This window comes from Mastomys coucha, unplaced genomic scaffold, assembly GCF_008632895.1.
Source record: "Mastomys coucha isolate ucsf_1 unplaced genomic scaffold, UCSF_Mcou_1 pScaffold20, whole genome shotgun sequence".
In the NCBI taxonomy this organism is placed as follows: domain Eukaryota; kingdom Metazoa; phylum Chordata; class Mammalia; order Rodentia; family Muridae; genus Mastomys; species Mastomys coucha.
In genome coordinates this window covers 2,619,428-2,638,809 of record NW_022196903.1, presented here as the reverse complement: position 1 = coordinate 2,638,809, position 19,382 = coordinate 2,619,428, and the positions used below count along the sequence as shown (strand labels likewise).

General features: G+C 41.8%; 1 protein-coding gene across 3 annotated transcripts in view; it reads left to right on the top strand.

The window, feature by feature from the left end:
• Positions 1–19,382, top strand: part of Slc25a13 (solute carrier family 25 member 13) — a 173,661-nt gene that overhangs the window by 118,370 nt on the left and 35,909 nt on the right. For all 3 annotated transcript variants that reach the window (XM_031381131.1, XM_031381132.1, XM_031381133.1), the window contains exons 12-13: positions 2,424–2,476; positions 3,971–4,051. In XM_031381131.1, the coding sequence (XP_031236991.1) occupies positions 2,424–2,476; positions 3,971–4,051 (134 nt within the window). The remainder of the gene's footprint in view (positions 1–2,423; positions 2,477–3,970; positions 4,052–19,382) is intronic.

The window sequence follows — 19,382 nt, the reverse complement described above, 5'->3', positions numbered from 1 at the left end:
CTCCATGGGCTTAGAAGGTGGTCTGGCTAGCTCTCTATCAGCTATGCTTTGCTCTTTTTAGACTGTTTCCTCTTTTTCCCATACTTTGTGCCCCACATTCTCTATACTGCACCAACGGAGTCCCTTTGCTTATTATGGTTTCTGCCTCCTTGTGACCTTAGTACATGCCTAGCATCCAACCGGCCATTTTCTCTGCGCCGTTTGAGACATCTTTTCATTTTTCTGCCCACGTGCAAATTGGGGTGCATTACCTCAGAGAACACTGAGTCCTGTTTCTGGAGAGGGCTCCTAGATGGCCCATTCACAGAGTTCAGGTTGCTAAGCCACTGGCAGCTTAGCTCGTAGTAGCCTGCATATTATCCTCTTAGCAGAAACCCCAGGAATAGAGTAAGATCTGAAAAATAGAGCTGTGTGGAGAATGTGTTAGAGATTCAAAGGCTGAAGGACCCCAGCAGGTTATGTCAGGGGACCGCAGTGGCTGAGTAGGAGATACTTATTAATCCCATGGCAGTTGAGTGGTGCCTACTAGTATAAGCTCTTGACTAGAAAGAACTTAGCTTTGACACTGGCTCACCATTTACCAAACACATTATGTAACTTCTGCAAATCCTACTTTCCTCTCTCTAGGGGTGGTTATGAGGATTAAATGGGATAATAGAGACCTCAAATGGTGCCTGGCACATAGTGTGTCTTTGGTTTTCATTAATGTCAGCATCCTCATCGTTTACTTCCACAATGAAATGGACTTTCTTTTTCCTAAAACATGATGTTGTTATGGGGTGTTTAGTTCCAATGCTCCTTTTATATTACCATGAACTAAAGAGGAAGCTTATTTCTATGTGAGAATGCCAATGGGATGGTAAAATGAAAGCCAACATAGTGCACTGGTCTGTTGAATTCTGCCATGGAGTAGGATGGATACCTTGGAGATTGGATGCGTATTCGGAGGCATACTGCCCACAGGCAGCAAGCTCTGGCCTCAGGCTGTGCCTTTAAAAATGTATGTGATCATATTTGTCCCTCAGAACAGGATGCAAAAGGAGTTGTGGACTAAGAGTGAATGGCTTTCTTAAGGAGAGAAGAAAGAAGCAAGCTCCAGGTCACCTAGGCATGTTTCCAAGGGAAGGCTGATCTCTGATTTTTACTTATTTATTTTCTTAGAAAGAACAAATAAAATGAGCTTGATTTTTGGTTTAGAAATGCAGGGCTACTCAGTCTTATTTTGTCAAAGGCCATACCTCCTGAAGCTGGGGATCCTACATGTGGCCCCAACAGAATTCTTCATGTGTTGTCTCAAACATCTTATTTTGTCTTCCTCACTTCAACCCAGTTGTTTGTGCTATAAAGAACTGGAGCAGTAGCGTATCCCAGTGTTCCTCAGTCTCCCTTCCTGAGACACAGCTGCATGCATGCACATGTACACACACACACACACACACACACACACACACACACACACACACACACACGTTATACCGTCTCCACAAAGTGGCTAGAGTAGTTTTATAAAACTATAAAATTGTGTCAGGCATAGTGGCATGTACCTTTAGTCCCAGCACTTGTGAGGCAGCAGCAGGCGGATCTCCATGGATTCAAGGCCAGCCTGGCCTGCATAGAGAGTTTAAAGCCATGCAGAACTACATAGTGAAAGCTTGTGAACAGACGAGAGAAGAAAAAAATGTGTGTGTGTGTGTATGTGCATGTGTATGTGTGTGTATTGTGTATGTGTGTGCGTATGTATGTATGTATGTATGTATGTACACACATACGCACACACATACACACGTGCTTCTCATCTAACAGAATGAGTAGGCGGAGTCTCCTGGCCTCTGTTGTATGCAGCATCTGCTGCCCACCTGTACGACTCTCCTCTCACCCACTCCTTGTGGGCCAGGCCCACGTTCTTCCCATGTCTAGACCACACGGGGCTTACTCTCCCTCGTTTGCTATGCTTGCCCTGTTCTCCACTTAGAAATTAATCTTCGCCAGTTGGCAAGTTCCAGAAAGGCCTTTCCCTTAGTAATATCAAGGCCCTCTATTTGGTGGTACTCATCACTGAGTTACGGTTGTTCAGTGACTGAATGACTGCACTGTGAGCATTTAGCCGGTCTGAGAAAGGTGTTGGGAGCAGAGGGGAAGGAGCAGACTCCCTGAGATAATGAGGTTTCCTGTATTACTAAGACTGTTGACTTACCCAATGTGCAAATGGTCCAGAATGTGGAAGGGAATTTACTCAGGGTTGATGTGGCTTATTAGAAGTCGGTTCTTAAATTCCGTCACAAGTGTTCTCATTAAAGGTAATAGCAGAAAATTACAGCAGAGATTGCCCCAGTTTTCAAGTGGTGATCCCCTCTGCCGAGCTGTTGATTTGTGTAGTTAATGCTAATTTATTTAATACACTTCTCCTTCTTGTTGATTTTTAGGTTTGCTACCACAGTTACTGGGAGTTGCCCCGGAGAAGGCCATAAAACTTACAGTAAGTCTTTGCATTGGGGCTTCTTATTAAGGGAATTTACATGGACTCAACAGCCTAGCAGGTATTCTTCTAGGGTGCTGCAGGTTTGTGGTCCTTCCACCCTGCTAATGAATTTGAGGGTCGGAGCAGTCAGCGCCCAGAGCTTCTCCTTGTTCTCCGCATAGCATGAAACATCCTAAAATGTCCTGAGATGATTACAGGGGGCTGCTACCATGGCTTCTCATCCCAGCAGCAGCACAGTGGCGTTCCTATAGTACCTACCATAGTAGGCACTTGACACGTGTCATCTTTGTCAGTTCAAGATGTGATTCACTGAGTACACACAGTAAGTGAGGCTGATAGGATTTAAGTAGCCTACTCGTGGTCTCATGACTCATGAGTCAAAGGCCCAGAATGCTGAGTCAGGCTTGGGGACTTGTGACTATGTCCTCCTGCTCTTATTCCCGATGATGCTGATGGAGTACATGTGTAGGGTTCTAAGCCAAGGAATGATGGCTCTGGGTTCTAGTTGATGTTTGCCCACCAGCTAGGTGACCTGCAGGTGGTTGGTACCCACTTTTAGTGTCTGTGGAGGTTGGTACCCACTTTTAGTGTCCATGGAGGGCGTAGATACTACATATACATTCCTAAGGCCCAGAGTCCTAGAAAGTTAAACTCTGGCTTTAGATGGGACCGTGTAGTCTTGGTCCCTGAAATGCTTCTCATGTCACTTTATGGCATGACTGTGACATAGCTAATCTCTGGTCTGTATCTGCCCAAACAATATAATTGTATCTTAAAATTGCTTATAGAGAATATTATACTTAATGTTTCATGCATATGTCTGTGAGTGTATGACAGTTGTGTGCAGGTAACCTTGGAAGATAGAAGATGGTTAGGCTTATCCCAGAGCTGGAATAACAGGCGTTAGAAGGCGCTTGGCATTGGTGCTGGGCATTCAACTGGGATCTTCTAAAAGAATAGAAGACACTGTTAACTGCTGAGCCATCTCGCCCTCCGGCCCCCCAAGGAAGTTTTACTGAATCTAAGTTTTACTTAGTAGATACTGAATATCTACTAAGCTGATAAAGAAAAAAAAACCACTAAGCAGCCTAAATTTGTTTCAGTGAGGAGTGGTATTTTAAATTAAATTTTGTTAAAACACTTAATATGACTTTAATTATAACTTATAAGACAGTTTTTAATTTATAAAATGTATGTTTTCATCTGTACTATCAATATGTCTACCTTTTCATGCTTCTATAATTTCAGGACATCTGTAAATTTTTGCTTCTTTAGGCCATTTTTCTTTAAATTTTTCTATAATATCAGTCATGTGCTTATAAAAATATGTTAAAAACTACCTGTATCCTATAAAGAGTATCTCTTAGATTATTTGAAGATCTATTAATTTAGGCAAACAGCTGATAAAAATAACATATTGACAGGTGTATATTTATATGTATTTAATGACTTTATATTTTTCATCAGCTTCTATAAATATTTCTCTTTAAGGTGAATGATTTTGTGAGAGATAAATTTATGCACAAAGACGGCTCGGTCCCACTTTTGGCAGAGATTTTTGCTGGAGGCTGTGTAAGTACCTTTTCTGGATTTCTATACTGGAAAGCCATTCTTCATTTTTGTATCTCTGCTGTGCACAGCAAGTGTATCGTAAGACCTCTGTTTGAGCGCGGATCCTATACAAGGCCAGTGTTCCCTAGACAGGCTGAAGCTCCTGAGGTAAAGGGTGAACTGCTGGTCTTTCTACATGTTCTTCATTCATGCCCGTTAACATTTCTCACTGCTTGGAGTCAGCTCTGCACTCAGCTCATTTGCCAAGGAGGTGTTTAGCCCTTGAAAGACCTTTTACTAGCCCTTTCTGAATTTTCCTCGTAGTAACTTGTTTCCCGTGGCATCCTCTGCTGGGTCAAGCCCGAAAGTCTGTAGCTTGAAGTCAGCTGCTTCAAGTCTCTGCTTTGCTCTGTCTTACTAGTGGCCTCGAAGATTCCAGCATCAATGCTTTGGGGAGGAAGGCTGAGAGACAGCTGGCCGAGAGTGTTGGGCCTTGTCAGAAATGTGTGGACTGATTGCTTTGGGCTATGCCTGGGCAGCCCGCATCTTATTCGAAAGCTCCGCAGAACATTGTCTGGCTCTGTCTCCTGGGCCGGTTTGTCCATGTGAATGCAAATACTTCAGGAAAATTAACTCTTGTACAAAGGCTGGAGCCATTTAAAGATAAGGTTCATTAAGTAAACAGACTTTGATCACCCAGGCAGTACAATATCAGTATATTCACCCACTAACCTCAAGTAACTTCATATAAGAAAATAGGAGGTCACATTTTTCTTTCTTTTTTAAATTGGCCTGATCAGGCAGCAAATACACACATTTTTTTTCTTTTTCTCCTTGAAAATCATTGAGTGTAGAAGTTGGACCGACACCTGAAATGCTTGTGTGGGAAAGGCTCACAGTCCTGCCTCATGTTGAAGGTAGAAGCTGCTAGGAGTCCTTGTTCCTGGTAACTTCAAGAGAGGATGGAATTTGACTGCCGCCTGACTCTTTGTTTGATCACTGACCTGTCAGAAGTGGCCAGGTAGGGTCCCTTGTTCTGTAACTCGAGGAGCATTGGGGACGGAAAAGGGGATCCTTTATGTCCTCGGTGCAAAGGATGCATGGTAATAATCAGGGGGTTCAGAAGTCCTCTCTCTTAAGTACTCTTCGTTGCAAGCAACCCTGCCTCTGCTATTTGAGTACAAAGGATTTCTATTTTAATTAATTAATTAATTAATGTGTGTGTGTGTGTGTGTGTGTGTGTGTGTGTGTGAATGTCTATTAAGTGTGTGCATGCCCAAGTAAAGAGTTACGTTTTCTGGAGCTGGAGTTAGTTGTGAGCAGCCTGAGGTGTTTGTTGGGACCTGAGCTGGGCCCCTCTGGAAGGGCCCTTTTACCTACTGTGGACACCCACCGCTCCAGCTTGTTTTCCAGCATTTAAATAGGTGCTTCCATGGGTCAGATCTAGCACATTCCTTCAGAATGTTGCAGTGAGCCTAAGATATTGAACAGAGGTCTGTCTCCTGAGACTGAGTCTAGCCCAGTCCTTGAATCTGTTGTAAAGAGTCTTGACATAGCAGGGTTACTTAGGTCAGGAAAAGATGGAGTTTTATTTTATATTTTTTAGGGTACAGTTTTAAACTTTGTAGACACGTGATATTCGAATTATGTGAGAATTCAAAATGTGAAATTCATTCTATGACTCTAGTCAGGCCACCATCATGGCATGGAGCGTGGAAATGCATTGTTTCCTTAATGCTGGTGCATTTGGATGCTCAGGAGACTGGCTGTGGCATGCAGTGTCAAGGTGCCCTCTGTAGGTGGTCTTCTTTTCAAGTATGATGCATATTTCAAACACAGAGCACAGATTGGCATCACAAGTTTTGCCTAGCTATTGTAAAGAGACGTAGCCCCTTTCAAGCTTGGTCTAAACACAGGCTTAAAATGGGAGCCACTTGGGCTTTACAGCTACTTAAAATATCTGTGAAATGAGGTTTGCCACCCTGCACCTCAAAGGCGGGCCTCTGAAGTTCATCTCTGGTTTTGCACCCTCCCCACACTAGCCAAGGCTTTAAGAGGAGTTTTAAGTTCAGTTAAGCAGTCATGTAGGGAGCAAAGAACCCAGGAGAGAGTAAAATGGATGTTTGTGTGCCTGTGTGTGTGTGTGTGTGTGTGTGTGTGTGTGTGTGTGTGTGTGTGTGCGCGCGCGCGCATGTGTCTGTGTGTATACCTGTGTGGTATAGCAGTATCTCCCCTTCTATCCTTTTTTGAGGTTTCTCCCTTTCAGAGCTGGTGTATTCCATAGAAAGTTGTGAGTTCTATGGGCTGCTCTGTGTGATTAACAGCACAAAGGGTTCTGTGACCTCGTGTCACATGAGCAGTTTCTTCCTTTAGCTCGGCCAAGCATCACTGGGCGTTGACTTTTAAGTCCCTTGGAGCTCACTGTGCTGCGTTATTGCTGAGTGTTAGCACACATAGTTGACTTTTCACTCACGTCAACCAAAGCTGTTCATTCCTTTGAACAAAGCCGTCTCTGGTTTACAATGGTTTTGCCAACAGGGAAAATATGCAGTCGTTGGCTCATAACCTACATCTTCATAGTGCTTGGCTGATCTCACTTATTTACTCATTTTAGAAGAGTGAACATGGTTGGCCATTTGGAGGGAGACAGTCATCGACATTTCAATAAAACGTATCCTATTTCTTGTTATTTTCATAAAATAGCATTTTTTAAAAGCTGGTTCACATAAAAAGGTAAAGGTGAAACTTTTTTTTTAATTAAAAATAAATTTTAAATTTCTTACTAAGATTAGTTCTAGTATAGAATCCTGCCTAAATTTTTGACTTTAGTTTTCTGAGCATCAGCCAAAGACTCAGCCTTGATAAGGAAGGCGCAACAAGACTAAGGAAGGCACTGGACTCTACTGTCAGGCCTCCATGTTGCATGTGCATATATGTACTCTTGTACCTGCACACATAGTGCCCATATGTACATCTGCAAACAACAGGATAGCACAATTGGAAGGGTAGGAAATATAATCTAGTTGCTTTCCCTAGCAAATGGATAAGGCCCCATACTATTATCTGCGTGTATTTCTGCTTTCTTTTTCTTTTGTGGTTCTAAGGAAGGAGTGAACCTAGGGCCTTGTGCATGGTATGCAAGCCCTGAACTGTATCTCACAACCGAGTTTCTTCCCCTTAACTTTAATTTAAAAGCAAGATCTCATTAAGACACCCAGACAGGCCTTGAACTCAGGCTCTCTAGGCAGACCTTGTTATCCTCCCCCTCCTTTGGCCTCCCGAGTACCTTGAATTATAGGCCTGTGCCATTGGGCCCAGCTTCTGTATTCTCTCTGTAATGGTAATTCTCATATGTTTGTGATTTTTTTTTATCTGCTTGTGTAGATGTGTATTAGTTGTTTTTGCTGTTGTTTCTCTGAGATAGGGTCTGGCAGTGTAACCCAAAATGGACCGGTACTCAAGGTCTCCTTGCTTCAGTCTTTAGTGCTGAAGTTACATATGTATATCACCATATACTGACATGTGTGTGTGTGCGTGTGTATGTGTGTATCCATGTGTACATTCATGTATTTTCTGTGCCTCCTTGCCACTTAATGGCTGTCCCTTCTACTCATTAACATATTCCAATGGTCTCAGATAATACATGGCAATTTGCCTTCAGACTCTTATTAAATATTTGATAAAGGAAACAGTTTTGAAGTCAAAATTGCTCTTCAAGGTGATCTTCATTGCCAGGTCAGATGGTATAGGCCTGTAATTGTAGCTGCTTGGTTGAGGAAGGAGAATGAATTGCTGGACTAAGACTTTCCTGACCTACAGAGTGAGTTCAAGACCAGTATGAATAACTTAGTAAGACTTTGGCTCAGAATTAAAAAGTAAAAAGCACATTTGGATATAGCCCTGTGGTAGTGGACTCACCTACCACATTCATGGTTTGGGTTCAGTTCTCAGTATGAGAACTAAAAGTGATCTTTTTAAATATGAAAAATTTCAGTGACAGATTTGGTGGTATAAGTATCTTTTCATTTCTCTTGGTCATGTGCCTTCCTGCCCATAATTTATCGCCATTGTCTCCATAACATGCTTCCCAGGGTCTCCAAGTCAAGACATGTAGTAAGCACACAGTTGGACCACCTTTTACACACTGAAAGTGTGCAAAACTTTGTGGAGCTCATTTTTAAAAATTATCAGAAAAAATAAAAATAATCAAAAAGTCTTTCCTTTTCTTTTGAACTTCTGGTATATGTGACATATACAGATTTTGTGACAATAAATGTTTCTCTTAGGCTTTTTGGATAGGACTAAATATAATCATGCACAATTTCTTCAGGGGATAGGGAAATGCACTGGAGTCCTACTACGGCAGTCCCTGAAGCCCTATGTCACCTTGAGGGTTCTTGACATTCCAGATCCTTTCTGCCATACTGTCAATGGGAGGTTTCGTCACAGTGGCAACATCCCACACAGATGGTTTATTGTTGGCTCACACTGTCCCACACTCTCACAGGCTTTCAGTCCGGGGTCATTTGGCTCCCATTTTAGACCTGTGACAAAACAGAGACTTGGCAGCAAGGCTTGTTCAAATGATATTGGTTACTTCCTGGTAGGCAGGAAGTCTGGAGTAAGCTACATGCTGGAGACAGATAATACTTTCAAAACGCATAGCCACAGTAACCTTCCCAACCAGCCTGTGAATTTCAACTGCCTCCCAGTAACACTATCAAACTAAGAATCTATCATTGACTTTATCATGGCATGGGCACTTCCCAGAAGCCCACTGTTGGCAACCAAGCCTTGGAAACATAAGTTTTCTGGGAATATTTCATATTTAAACCATAACATTGGGTATCAAAACCAGCTTCTCACATATACTAGTAAGTGCGCCACCACCAAGCTGCACCCCAAACCCTGATCTTTTCAATATAGCTCTTATTCCATGCTAGCCTACACTGCATGCCAGTTCTGGGGTTTGGTCCTAGGCTTGACTTGAGTAGTTACTGAAGATTTCCTGGCTTCACACAGTGATGTTTTTTACCATCATTTCTCTAGGTTCGCTGTGTTGACAGGGCTCAGCTGAGAGGGTCTCTGTCAGGATCTCCATATTGTTAGCAAAGGGCTGCTGGAGATGGATTTTCTAAAACCTAACCTGAAGTGGATACTAAGATGGTGAACTTTCATGGCTGGCACCAATTTTCTGTTAGCTGCTAATAACTGGGGCTTTTGTCCAGAGAACATCTACTGTTTGCTTCTCTGTGTAGCTTGGACTTTGCAAATCTTGGTAGCTTGATTCTGAAATGAAGCCTTGCAGAAAATGGATCTTCAGCAGAAGCTGTAAGACTTCTGTCGGACTATTCTTCTACTGTATTCTTTGCATTAGGTAAGTATGCAAGGCTAGATTTCAAGTTCAGAAAGAGAAAAATAATCTCTCTTCAATACAGTAGTGACCTGTAAGCCACTAACAGATTCAAGAAGCGGTGCCTGGGAGCACACTCATTGCCTTCTGTGTAAGAAGTCTTCTGAGCAGATCCAGTGTCTTCATGTCTTTTCTACTCCAGATTGCCTCTGTTCACAGGGGAGCAGGAACACACCTTAGCAGCAATAACCAATAAGGGCTTACCTTGAGGGAATTGTGAAATAACATGCAAGGTTCTTAAATTGTGGGCACTTCTGGAAACTCAGTGCCACCGGAAACTCCACGACACTGGAAACTCCACTTGGCCAGTTAGTCCCTCTCACAGTGACTTTATATCTCTCCACACCTCTTAGCATTCAGCTGTCAGTTTCTCCTCTTCCTGGTATTTATCACCTCGAGAATTTGCTTCATGTTCTCCCTAGGCACCTGGCCTTCCCGGTTGACCTTTCAACTTCTTCAGCTCCCACCCTAGACCCAGGTAATTACCTCAAGTTGCTTAGCTATGCTCTCCTACCCAGTTATTCCTTGAGAGAAAAAATTTAGTGGAGAGATCTGATTATGGATGGTTTTGAGTTGTGACTCAACCTAGATATTCTGAAAGACTTCATTTGCATCATCTAAGAACAAGATCAAACTCTCTTGGAGTCTTTCAGTTTTACTTCTGAATTCTGTAAGGAAGTAGCTCTGAGTGATAGTGTAGGTGCCTGGGTCCTAAAGTATACCCAAAGCTAGATGCTTTATCACTGAACTTGAAATCTCTTGCGATTTCAAACCCAGCCATTTCAAACCAGGGAGAAAATGTCCTCAATAATAAACATGCAGGTTGTCAGTCAGGGCTGGTGAGGAGCTAGCCTGAAGTAGATTTAAGTCCTTTTTTGTGTGTGTGATCTTTCTTTTCTCACAGTTACTGTAGAAATGTGGCCTCATAGGACTTTTGGATTTTTCCCCCTTAAGGCAGTTTTATTTCACAAGTCTACACATATCCTACTTATAAGTATCAGATGATTTTAGCTTAGTCATTAAGCGGAGTTTCTTTGATGCTACTCTGCTGTAACAGGCAGGTAACCAAGAAAATGCTATGTATATAATTTTTATTATTTTTTGGTGCTTATATTTTATAATTTGATTAGAAGTTAATGATTTTTCTTTATTTTAAATTTTTGTTATTGTTATCATTTGAAACATTCCAGGGGAAAATTTTTGCATAGCCTGGAAGCTGCACTGGGTGACTAAATATTTGGGTAGGAAGGGTTGGTAAAGAGGGTAGAGGTATTCTATGTGCCAGGCTTAATTAATTTACAGATAGATGGCCCCTGGGAAGTGTCTTAGTCAGGGTTTCTATTCCTGTACAAACATCATGACCAAGAAGCAAGTTGGGGAGGAAAGGGTTTTTTCAGCTTACACTTCCACACTGCTGTTCATCACTGAAGGAAGTCAAGACTGGAACTCAAACAGGTCAGGAAGCAGGAGCTGATGCAGAGGCTGTGGAGGGATGTTACTTACTGGCTTGCTTCCCCTGGCTTGCTCAGCTTGCTCTCTTATAGAACACAGGACTACCAGCCCAGGGATGGCACCACCCACAATGGGCCCTCCCCTTTGATCACCAACTGAGAAAATCCCCCACAGCTGGATCTCATGGAGGCACTTTCCTACCTGAAGCTCCTTTCTCTGTGATAACTCCAGCCAGTGTCAAGTTGACACAAAAACCAGCCAGTACAGGGAGTATTAACTCCAGAAAGAGAAAGTGAAGGAGATGATGGGCTTTAGGGAGCAGCTGTAGCCATGACCACAGATTGCCTTATCAAAGGGGGAGTTCACAAAGAAATAATCCATGAGCATGCAGAAATCGAACTAACCTTTGAAAAGTTCCTATTTATTTTATTTGACTTCATTTCTAAAAATGACATCAGAGCCCTAAGAGGCAGATAATGCATGGGGACGTTTGGTATAGTTTATGATGACTCATGTTTTAAGTAGAAAAGAGTTTTACTGAGTAGTTAGTTACTTGTAAAATCATCATGTCAAAACCAGGAAAGAACCATAAAAGAGAGGATTTAAAAAGGAGATGATGAACAGAAAAAAAAAAGTGCTTACCATAGCAATATCCAAATTTGGAGAAATTTTTAGAGGCTGAGGAAGGATCTCTATTGACATTCACCCAAGAAGTTTTCATGAGGATGGGACTAGGCCTTGGTATAGAATGAAGTTCCAGTACCTACGTGTCTCCACATGCCTTGTTGAGAGCTTTCTCTAGATGACTCTTACTTGAACTGGAGGCCAAAGTGAGAACAATCCCTGATGATGCTGAGGACTTTGGGACGCTCTGGATTCAGTGGTCATCTCCTCCTTCAGTTCATACACTGCAATTTAAGGCCCAATGTTATGGCATTAGAAGGAGGAGGTGCCGATCTGAGAAGGTCAGGAGCACCCAACTTCTTTCTTACATTGACATGCAAGGGAACAGCAGGAAGATGATGTCTGTGGACTAGGAAGGGGCCCCGGGCTGCATCTGTCCTAGCTTCTGGAACCCAGAAGAATCACTTGGTGTCACTTGCACGTGACTGTGCTAGTGTGTTTTCTATTGCTGTGAAAAAAGACCACAATCAAAAGCAATGCGAAGAGGAACGGATTGTTTCATATTGTTCATCGCTAAGAGAAGTCAAAACAGGAACTCAAGACAGGAAGCCTCAGGCAGGAACAGAAGCGGCCATCATGGAGGAATGTTGCTCACTGACTTGTTCTCCATGGTTTTTCTGTTTGTTTTCTTACACAAGCCATGGCCCTCTGCCCACGGGTGGGCAAATCAATCAATCAATAAAATGCTCCCAAAGCCTTGGCTCTAGGACCCTCTGGATGTGGGTATTTTCTCAATTGAGATTTCTTCTTTCCAGATGACCCTAGCTTTTGTCAAACCAGTAACCTTTAAGTGATACAGGGGCCCAATCTATGATATTTTGGCACTGCAGCCTTAAAACATGAAGAGCTTGGATCAGAGCATCTTAGTAAAGTCTAGCCTTCCTGACAGACGCTCAGCTCACCAGCTAACTCGCTGGATTTTTCCTCCTCTCTTCAGCAGTTAGAGTCTTTGATTCAGGGCACCTGAAACATCGTGGCCATCTTCTGGGTTCTAATAAATAGAGGAGGGGTGTCTTATGATATGAGAATTTGAGGAATGATTGGGCCACAGTTATCCTAGGTAAGGTCGTTCAGATACCAATAGCCTGCTAAGCACGAGCGGATTTTAGTGGTAGCAGTCACAGTAGACAGTGTAACAGGCAGACCCTTAATGTCAACATGTTTGACAGGTCTGTAACTTAATTGCTTTTTAATGTCAAATAGATTCCACTTTGATTTCTTGGCCAGGCTGCTAAGGGCCTATTAAAACCCCATGAAGCTGAAAATATAAAATTTGATGTTGATGAAATGTGTAAACATAATAGCCCCTTTTCACCTTTGCCGTGTGGTTAAAAACATTAAGACTAGAACATTCCAGTTTGGTATCTCAGGAACAATTAAGTGGTAAGAATCTGCTCTTGCCTCTTTTCAGAGTTGTTAAAGTTGTATCCACAACTAAAGGAGAAAATCCTCTATTGAGTTGTATTTCAGTATGTCCAGCTCCATGGTTTCAGTGTCCGTAAGCTGGGTTTGCCAGCAAAGTGGCATAGGTCAGGTGGCATTCACAGCAGGTACTGGTTCTCTCCACAGATTCAGGATGGTGGGAGGCCAAGGCTGAGGTCTTGCCACATGCATTTTCTCTAGAATGACCACATCCTCTCTGTGTCTTCATGGAGTCCCTCTCAGTCAATGTGCTCTATGTGTCTTGGTGTCTTCTCAGTCATTGTGCTCTATGTGTCTCGGTGTCTTCTGAGGATACCAGTCATTGAACAGGGCCAGCCCTATGGCCTCGTTGTATTTTAATTACCTCTTTAAAAAAGACTTCCCCCCAAAATGTAGTCTGACATATGTGGAGGTAGGAATTGTGTGTACAAATTTTGGATTTTATGATTCAGGCCATAACAAGTGGGATTCTAAGCATGTCGAACAGACATGTTGCTGAGGAGAGCTATTAATTGGCCTAGTACAAAATGGTCACCTTACTTAAAGCATAGTGAGATTTGTGATTCTTCCATTTTTAAAACTGGATTGTGTGGTTCTTATGGGTGAGCATAATATGTCTCAGTGTCTAGAGGTAAGCAAAGGGTTTAGTTTTGTTTTCCACCTAGAAGAACTTCCTGATTTGGGGAGGGTGAGGATACTTCTCGGAAGGGACCTGACCGACCATGGAGTGAATGACCTTGAATGACCTCTTGCCTTTTACTAGCTTGCCTGAGAGGGTGCTGAATGTCTGTCTTCAATACCTGACTGTTTCCGAGCTATATACATTCATTTAAACCATCTACTGTTCCTTTGATGAGTATCTGTTTTCTATCTGTGATCTCTATGAAGAATAAAAACACTTGTCCTACCTTCGAATTATTTTGATGCTTCCATTGACATCAAGTCAGGATGAGTAAATGGAAAAATACATCGAACGGAAGAATTCTTAAGAAGCCTGTTTTCTAACTTCCTTACATCTCAAATGCTGTCACAATTGTATATGTTCATTTTAATGTGACAAGCCAGTAGGCATTTACTAGGCTAGAGCTTATTTGTAGGTACAATTTTGTTGTATCTAAATAATCAAAATAATGTATTTGCGTTTAGTGAAAAAAAGTTACCCAATAACTTTATATTAATCTATTTTTGACACATGTAACACATATTTTAGAATGTCAGCGTGCAATTAGATATTCTTAGCACATGTCATTTGTGAAAAGCACTTTAAATCTAAGTACACTCAATTGAGCATAATTAAAATATCAAGATACATATTCTTCATATACATTTTGCCACTTAATTTTTTAAGTAGCTATAAGTATCTACCATGTGAATTCAAATTAAAGGAAGGTGATTAAATTATGGATATATTTAATGCCTTTAGTTTAAAACATAGGAGAAATTACTCTGTATTAAACTACAGTGCTGTGTTTCTGTGGACAGCAGACTGTGGGCTTCAATTGTTTCCAAAGAAAGGCTGTTAGTGTTCTTTCAAGATTGGTGGCTAGAAGGTTTTTTTTTAACTTTTCTAGTTACTTATAACAGGATCCCCCAGTTTCAGGAATGAATGTTTGGGGATACTGTCTCATTTAGTAAGGACACTTTGCAGAAAAGCTTGTTGTATTCAGACAAAGGGAAGAAAATGGATTATGGAGGAGCAGGAAGAGCTGAAGCCCCTGAAATGTAAGATATTTAGATAGCTGATACCTTCTGCCGTCGTGATAATGCGCTTGCTCAACCTACAACAAGAAAACCTATTTGTCTGTACCCATTCTACCTAAAGAATATTGTCAGGTTAGTGAGGGTGAATTGGGGGGCATTGTTCTTCGGATGTTTAGAGAAAGGGGGCAATACATCAGTATTATGTTGCCTTTCTAAATGTTTCTAGCAATGCTGTTTCTACTAAAGAGATAGCTGTACCCTCATCCCAACCATAATGTTCCCAGTGCATTCAGAGACATCAACAGTAAAGCAAGTCTTTTTTGTAACACGAGAAGAGAAATTGGGGTTGCAAACTTGTGAGAAAGTAAAGATAGAAAGCTTATAAAAACACCTGGGCCTGGATCGAAAGAAGCTGTGATAGAAGCCATATTTCAGGTTCTTTGCTGAGTAGCCATCTAGCCCATTTTACTGAGAGGGGATATTAGAAGGAAAAAACTATAATTTTACTTTGAGCCCCAAGAAATCATATCATGTGAAAAATTAGAGCATTTTTGGAAATGATGATGCTTTGTGTGGAGAGAGCCATATTCACTTGGAAAGCTTGGTGTGTGGGCTCCATGCTGGCAGAGCTGCAGCTGCCACAGCCCATTTCCCTCTCTGGTTGCTCTCGGGCCACAGGGTGTAAAGGTGCATTTGTGTTGATGATGGGAGTCAGGCAGGAATTGCAATAGCCAAAGCTGTTGTATAAAGGTTTGAAAGGCAGTGTATATAGAAGTGAGTATCCATTGTTTCGATCATGAACTAATGCTGTATTTATGTAAAATCCATACCAATGATAATAACCATTTTTTGCAAGCCCATCTGAATAAAATAGAAATTGCCACTAATTACCCATTTCTGATTGAGTCTAAAGCAGACCTCAAAGATTCATATTTTAATGATTTGGAGATTATAATTCCTACTTGTCTGACTTCTGTGTGATTTGTTGACTAATCTACAAAGAAAAAAAATGGGATAGATCTGTTAAGCCCATTCAATTTATCTAAAAACACACTCTTCTTCATATCTTTTTGTTGTGTATGATTTATGTATTTGACAAAAGCATCATAATTCTTGGGAACTGTGGTCCAGATGATCAGATTGACAAAAGACACAAGCAGGCATTGTACACAAAGAAGAAAAGATAACTCAAAACCTTTTTCAATGCTCAGTGTCTTTGGTAATAAATTAACATAAAGATTGTGAGTTTTGGTTTGAAATTCAGCCAGTTTGAGTTCAATTTTTATCTCTGCCGTGGACAGAATTTTGGTCTTTCCTTCCTCATGTCTAGAAAGGCAAGAGTAATAGAGACTGCACCCGGCACGAATGGAGGAAGGGGACAAAGATGTTTGGGTCGAGTTCAGCACTGTGCCCCCGTGCTGCAAGGGCTCCAGCAATGTCTGACTCTGACCTAGAGAGGAGCATGAAGAGAAAGGGTTTGTGAGGGCGCTGTCATTCAAGGCTTATAACTGTGACTTGTTTCTCGCCACACCTATGAAGCATTCATTCTTGGGAATTGAGTCTACAAATGACTATCCTTCCAAGGTCCCAGGATATAGCTTAATGGAAGAGGACCTGCCTAGCCTGCACAAGGCCCATTGTTAACACCAAAAATGAAAGACTACCCTTCCCCTGCTTATTAGGGAACCACGTCATTCCAGAGAGGGACCTTCAGGACTGATGCATGTATAGTTGGTATTATCAGAAGCTTGCTGGAGATGATTGTAGTGGTGGTGACAGTAGGAGGACAGCCTTACTAGATAAGGATTAATAGATACTCTGGCCTGGTGCTAAGAACAGAGGGATTAGAGCAGTTTGCACATTCAAACACTAAAGACATGAAGGAGATGCTAAGAGGCAGCTAGCAGGTGTGGTTGTGCATGCCTTTAATCCCAGCATTCTCTGGGGCAGGTATTTTTTATGAGATCTAGGACAGCCTGTCCTTTAGAGTAAGTTCAAGGTTGTATTGCTTCTCACTGGAAAAGCCTTCATACACAGCCAACGACAGTTTGGCAAATGTAAACTAAATGCAACTTCTTGTGATCCTTTCACTGGTGTATTGTCACCAGTGATCCCTCCTCCATCATACTGGACTGTGGATAACTATGCTCTAGATGAGAATCCTGGGAAACAGTAGTTAATAGAAGCTGGAGACTATGCCAGAAAGATCATTGAGGCAGATTCCTTCATAATGGCTGATGGGACTAATGCTGCAGATACACACCAAAACCAGTCTGCTAGCTTCTCCATTTAAAGAACAAAAGATCAGTAAACAGCCACTGACTATCATGCTCACAGGTTATGTTTGGGGGAGTGTGTAGGGGGGTGAAGGGGGTTCCTAGCTATAGGCAGAAGGAGCCTGTGCTGCCTACACATGGCTTTTCAGTGCACTGTGTCTCTATTTATGGGTCTTCTCGTTTATTTGACTTGTGCTACATTTAATTTTTTTCTGATGTTCTCATTCATGGATGGGCACCAATAAAATTCTCCACATGACTTTTTTTTAACATCATTGGAAAACTAAGTTAAAATTTTACTTAGGAAAATTGTTTTGAATGTTAAATTAATTTGAGGAAAAAGACATTTTAATAATATTTGATTTAATTTTTTTAAAACGGTGTTTTTTAAAATAACATCTGCAGTTAAAATCGAGTTATGGGCAAATATACATTTATAACATTGACTCTTCTTTAATAACAAGAGTTGATTCCCTCATTTTCAAATCTTTTATCGTTGTTACCACAAAACACAAAACCTATAATTTTCTTCATTTTGGTCTTGTGTATCTTACATAGTTATTTCTTGCTAATGATACTTATTTTCCAAAAATCTTAAGGTATAAACTCTTTTTGGATATACCAGTTCTTTCTTTCTCATCTGAGAAAGAAATGTAATGTAATGGTTTTGAACATCAGAGTCTTGCTCTTTAGAATTGCAGTAGTTGGGTTTTGGGTTTTTGTTTGGTTGGTTTGGTTTGTTTGTTTTGGTTTTGTTGTTGTTGCTCTTGTTGTTTGCTACTATTCAGTGAAATAAAGTGGATTGTTAAATATTCTTGCTCAGTATGATAGCTGCCTGGGTAAGAATCCACATGGTCCTAAACTTACCCATCCATGGGTGCTCACAGTAGACTCTTGGCGGAGCACCCATGGGTGCTCACAGTAGACTCTTGGCGGAGCATCCATGGGTGCTCACAGTAGACTCTTTGCGGAGCACCCATGGGTGCTCACAGTAGACTCTTTGCGGAGCACCCATGGGTGCTCACAGTAGACTCTTTGCGGAGCACCCATGGGTGCTCACAGTAGACTCTTTGCGGAGCACCCATGGGTGCTCACAGTAGACTCTTGGCGGAGCACCCATGGGTGCTCACAGTAGACTCTTTGCGGAGCACCCATGGGTGCTCACAGTAGACTCTTGGCGGAGCACCCATGGGTGCTCACAGTAGACTCTTGGCGGAGCACCCATGTGGACTCCGGCTTCCCTGCTGACAGGCACCACCAGTACAGCCCTAAATTGTGTTTAGGTACTCTGCTGCCTGCTGTGTCTTCCAGGCTGTTTGTGTTGAGTTTAACAAAAGCAAATACAAGCAATTTTCTCCTTAATCATCACAATCACGTTGGAACATTAGCTGCCTTGTAGCTCAGGCTGGCCTAAAACTTGCTTTAGCTGCCTTGTAGCTCAGGCTGGCCTAAAACTTGCTTTCCAGGATAGTCCTCCAATTGTTATCTCTCATTCTCCTCCTGTACTCAGAAATGACTGTGTCTTGCTTTATTAAGAAAAAAAAATATCCCCAGCTATTTTACCTCTGCATTCCATGTCTTTCTCCTTGGTGACTCTAAATACCCATTGTCCTCTGCATACTCTCCTGTAACAGTCATTTTTTCATGTCCGGTCTGCCTCAGCAGCCACTTTGCTTTCCCATTAGGTCACCAGTTTGATTGTATCTATGCCTGCAGATCTTGTTGATAAGACAACTCTTTTCTAGGAGCCACATTCCCGATGCACTTCTCTGCTCCTATTCCCAGGACAATACTGCAGTGAGTGTTTTCATTCACCACTCTTGGTCTTAATTCTCCTTCCAACCTCATACACACACCTAGGTTGAGCTTCAGTGGTGTGTGTCCTCAACTGAGTCTTAATTCTTATCTCCCAACTCACATTCTTCACATTCTGGGTTGATATCTCTTTATTATTCTGTCCTCTGAATTAGCTGCAAAACCTCAACTCCTTTCACCTTACCTCCCATTCTGCATTCTAACCCTGTTGGTTTTCATTGCACCCAATGCCTCTCATCTCTTCCCTTCTCCTTACAGACATAATTGTCCTAATTGTACCTTTTCTCTCTTACCCAATTTGCTAAAACCCTAATTGTTACCCTTGGCTTGGGGTCTCTTTTTTCCAATTAGCACCAAACGCAGCCTTTGTTCTCTAAGCCTATTTTCAAGTCTCCGGTGCTCCCTGCATTTCTGAGCTATCTATGTTTACATGTCCTCTCTTCGTTCACGTTTAAGTGCACCATATCTACTGTACAGGTCCCTCTTTAGGATGGTGGTCAGGGTACAGTCCTTCTACACAGACTGTCTTTTCCATGATTTGGCTCAGTGGTTTCATTTTCCAACATTCTCTTTTTTTTTTTTTTTTTTT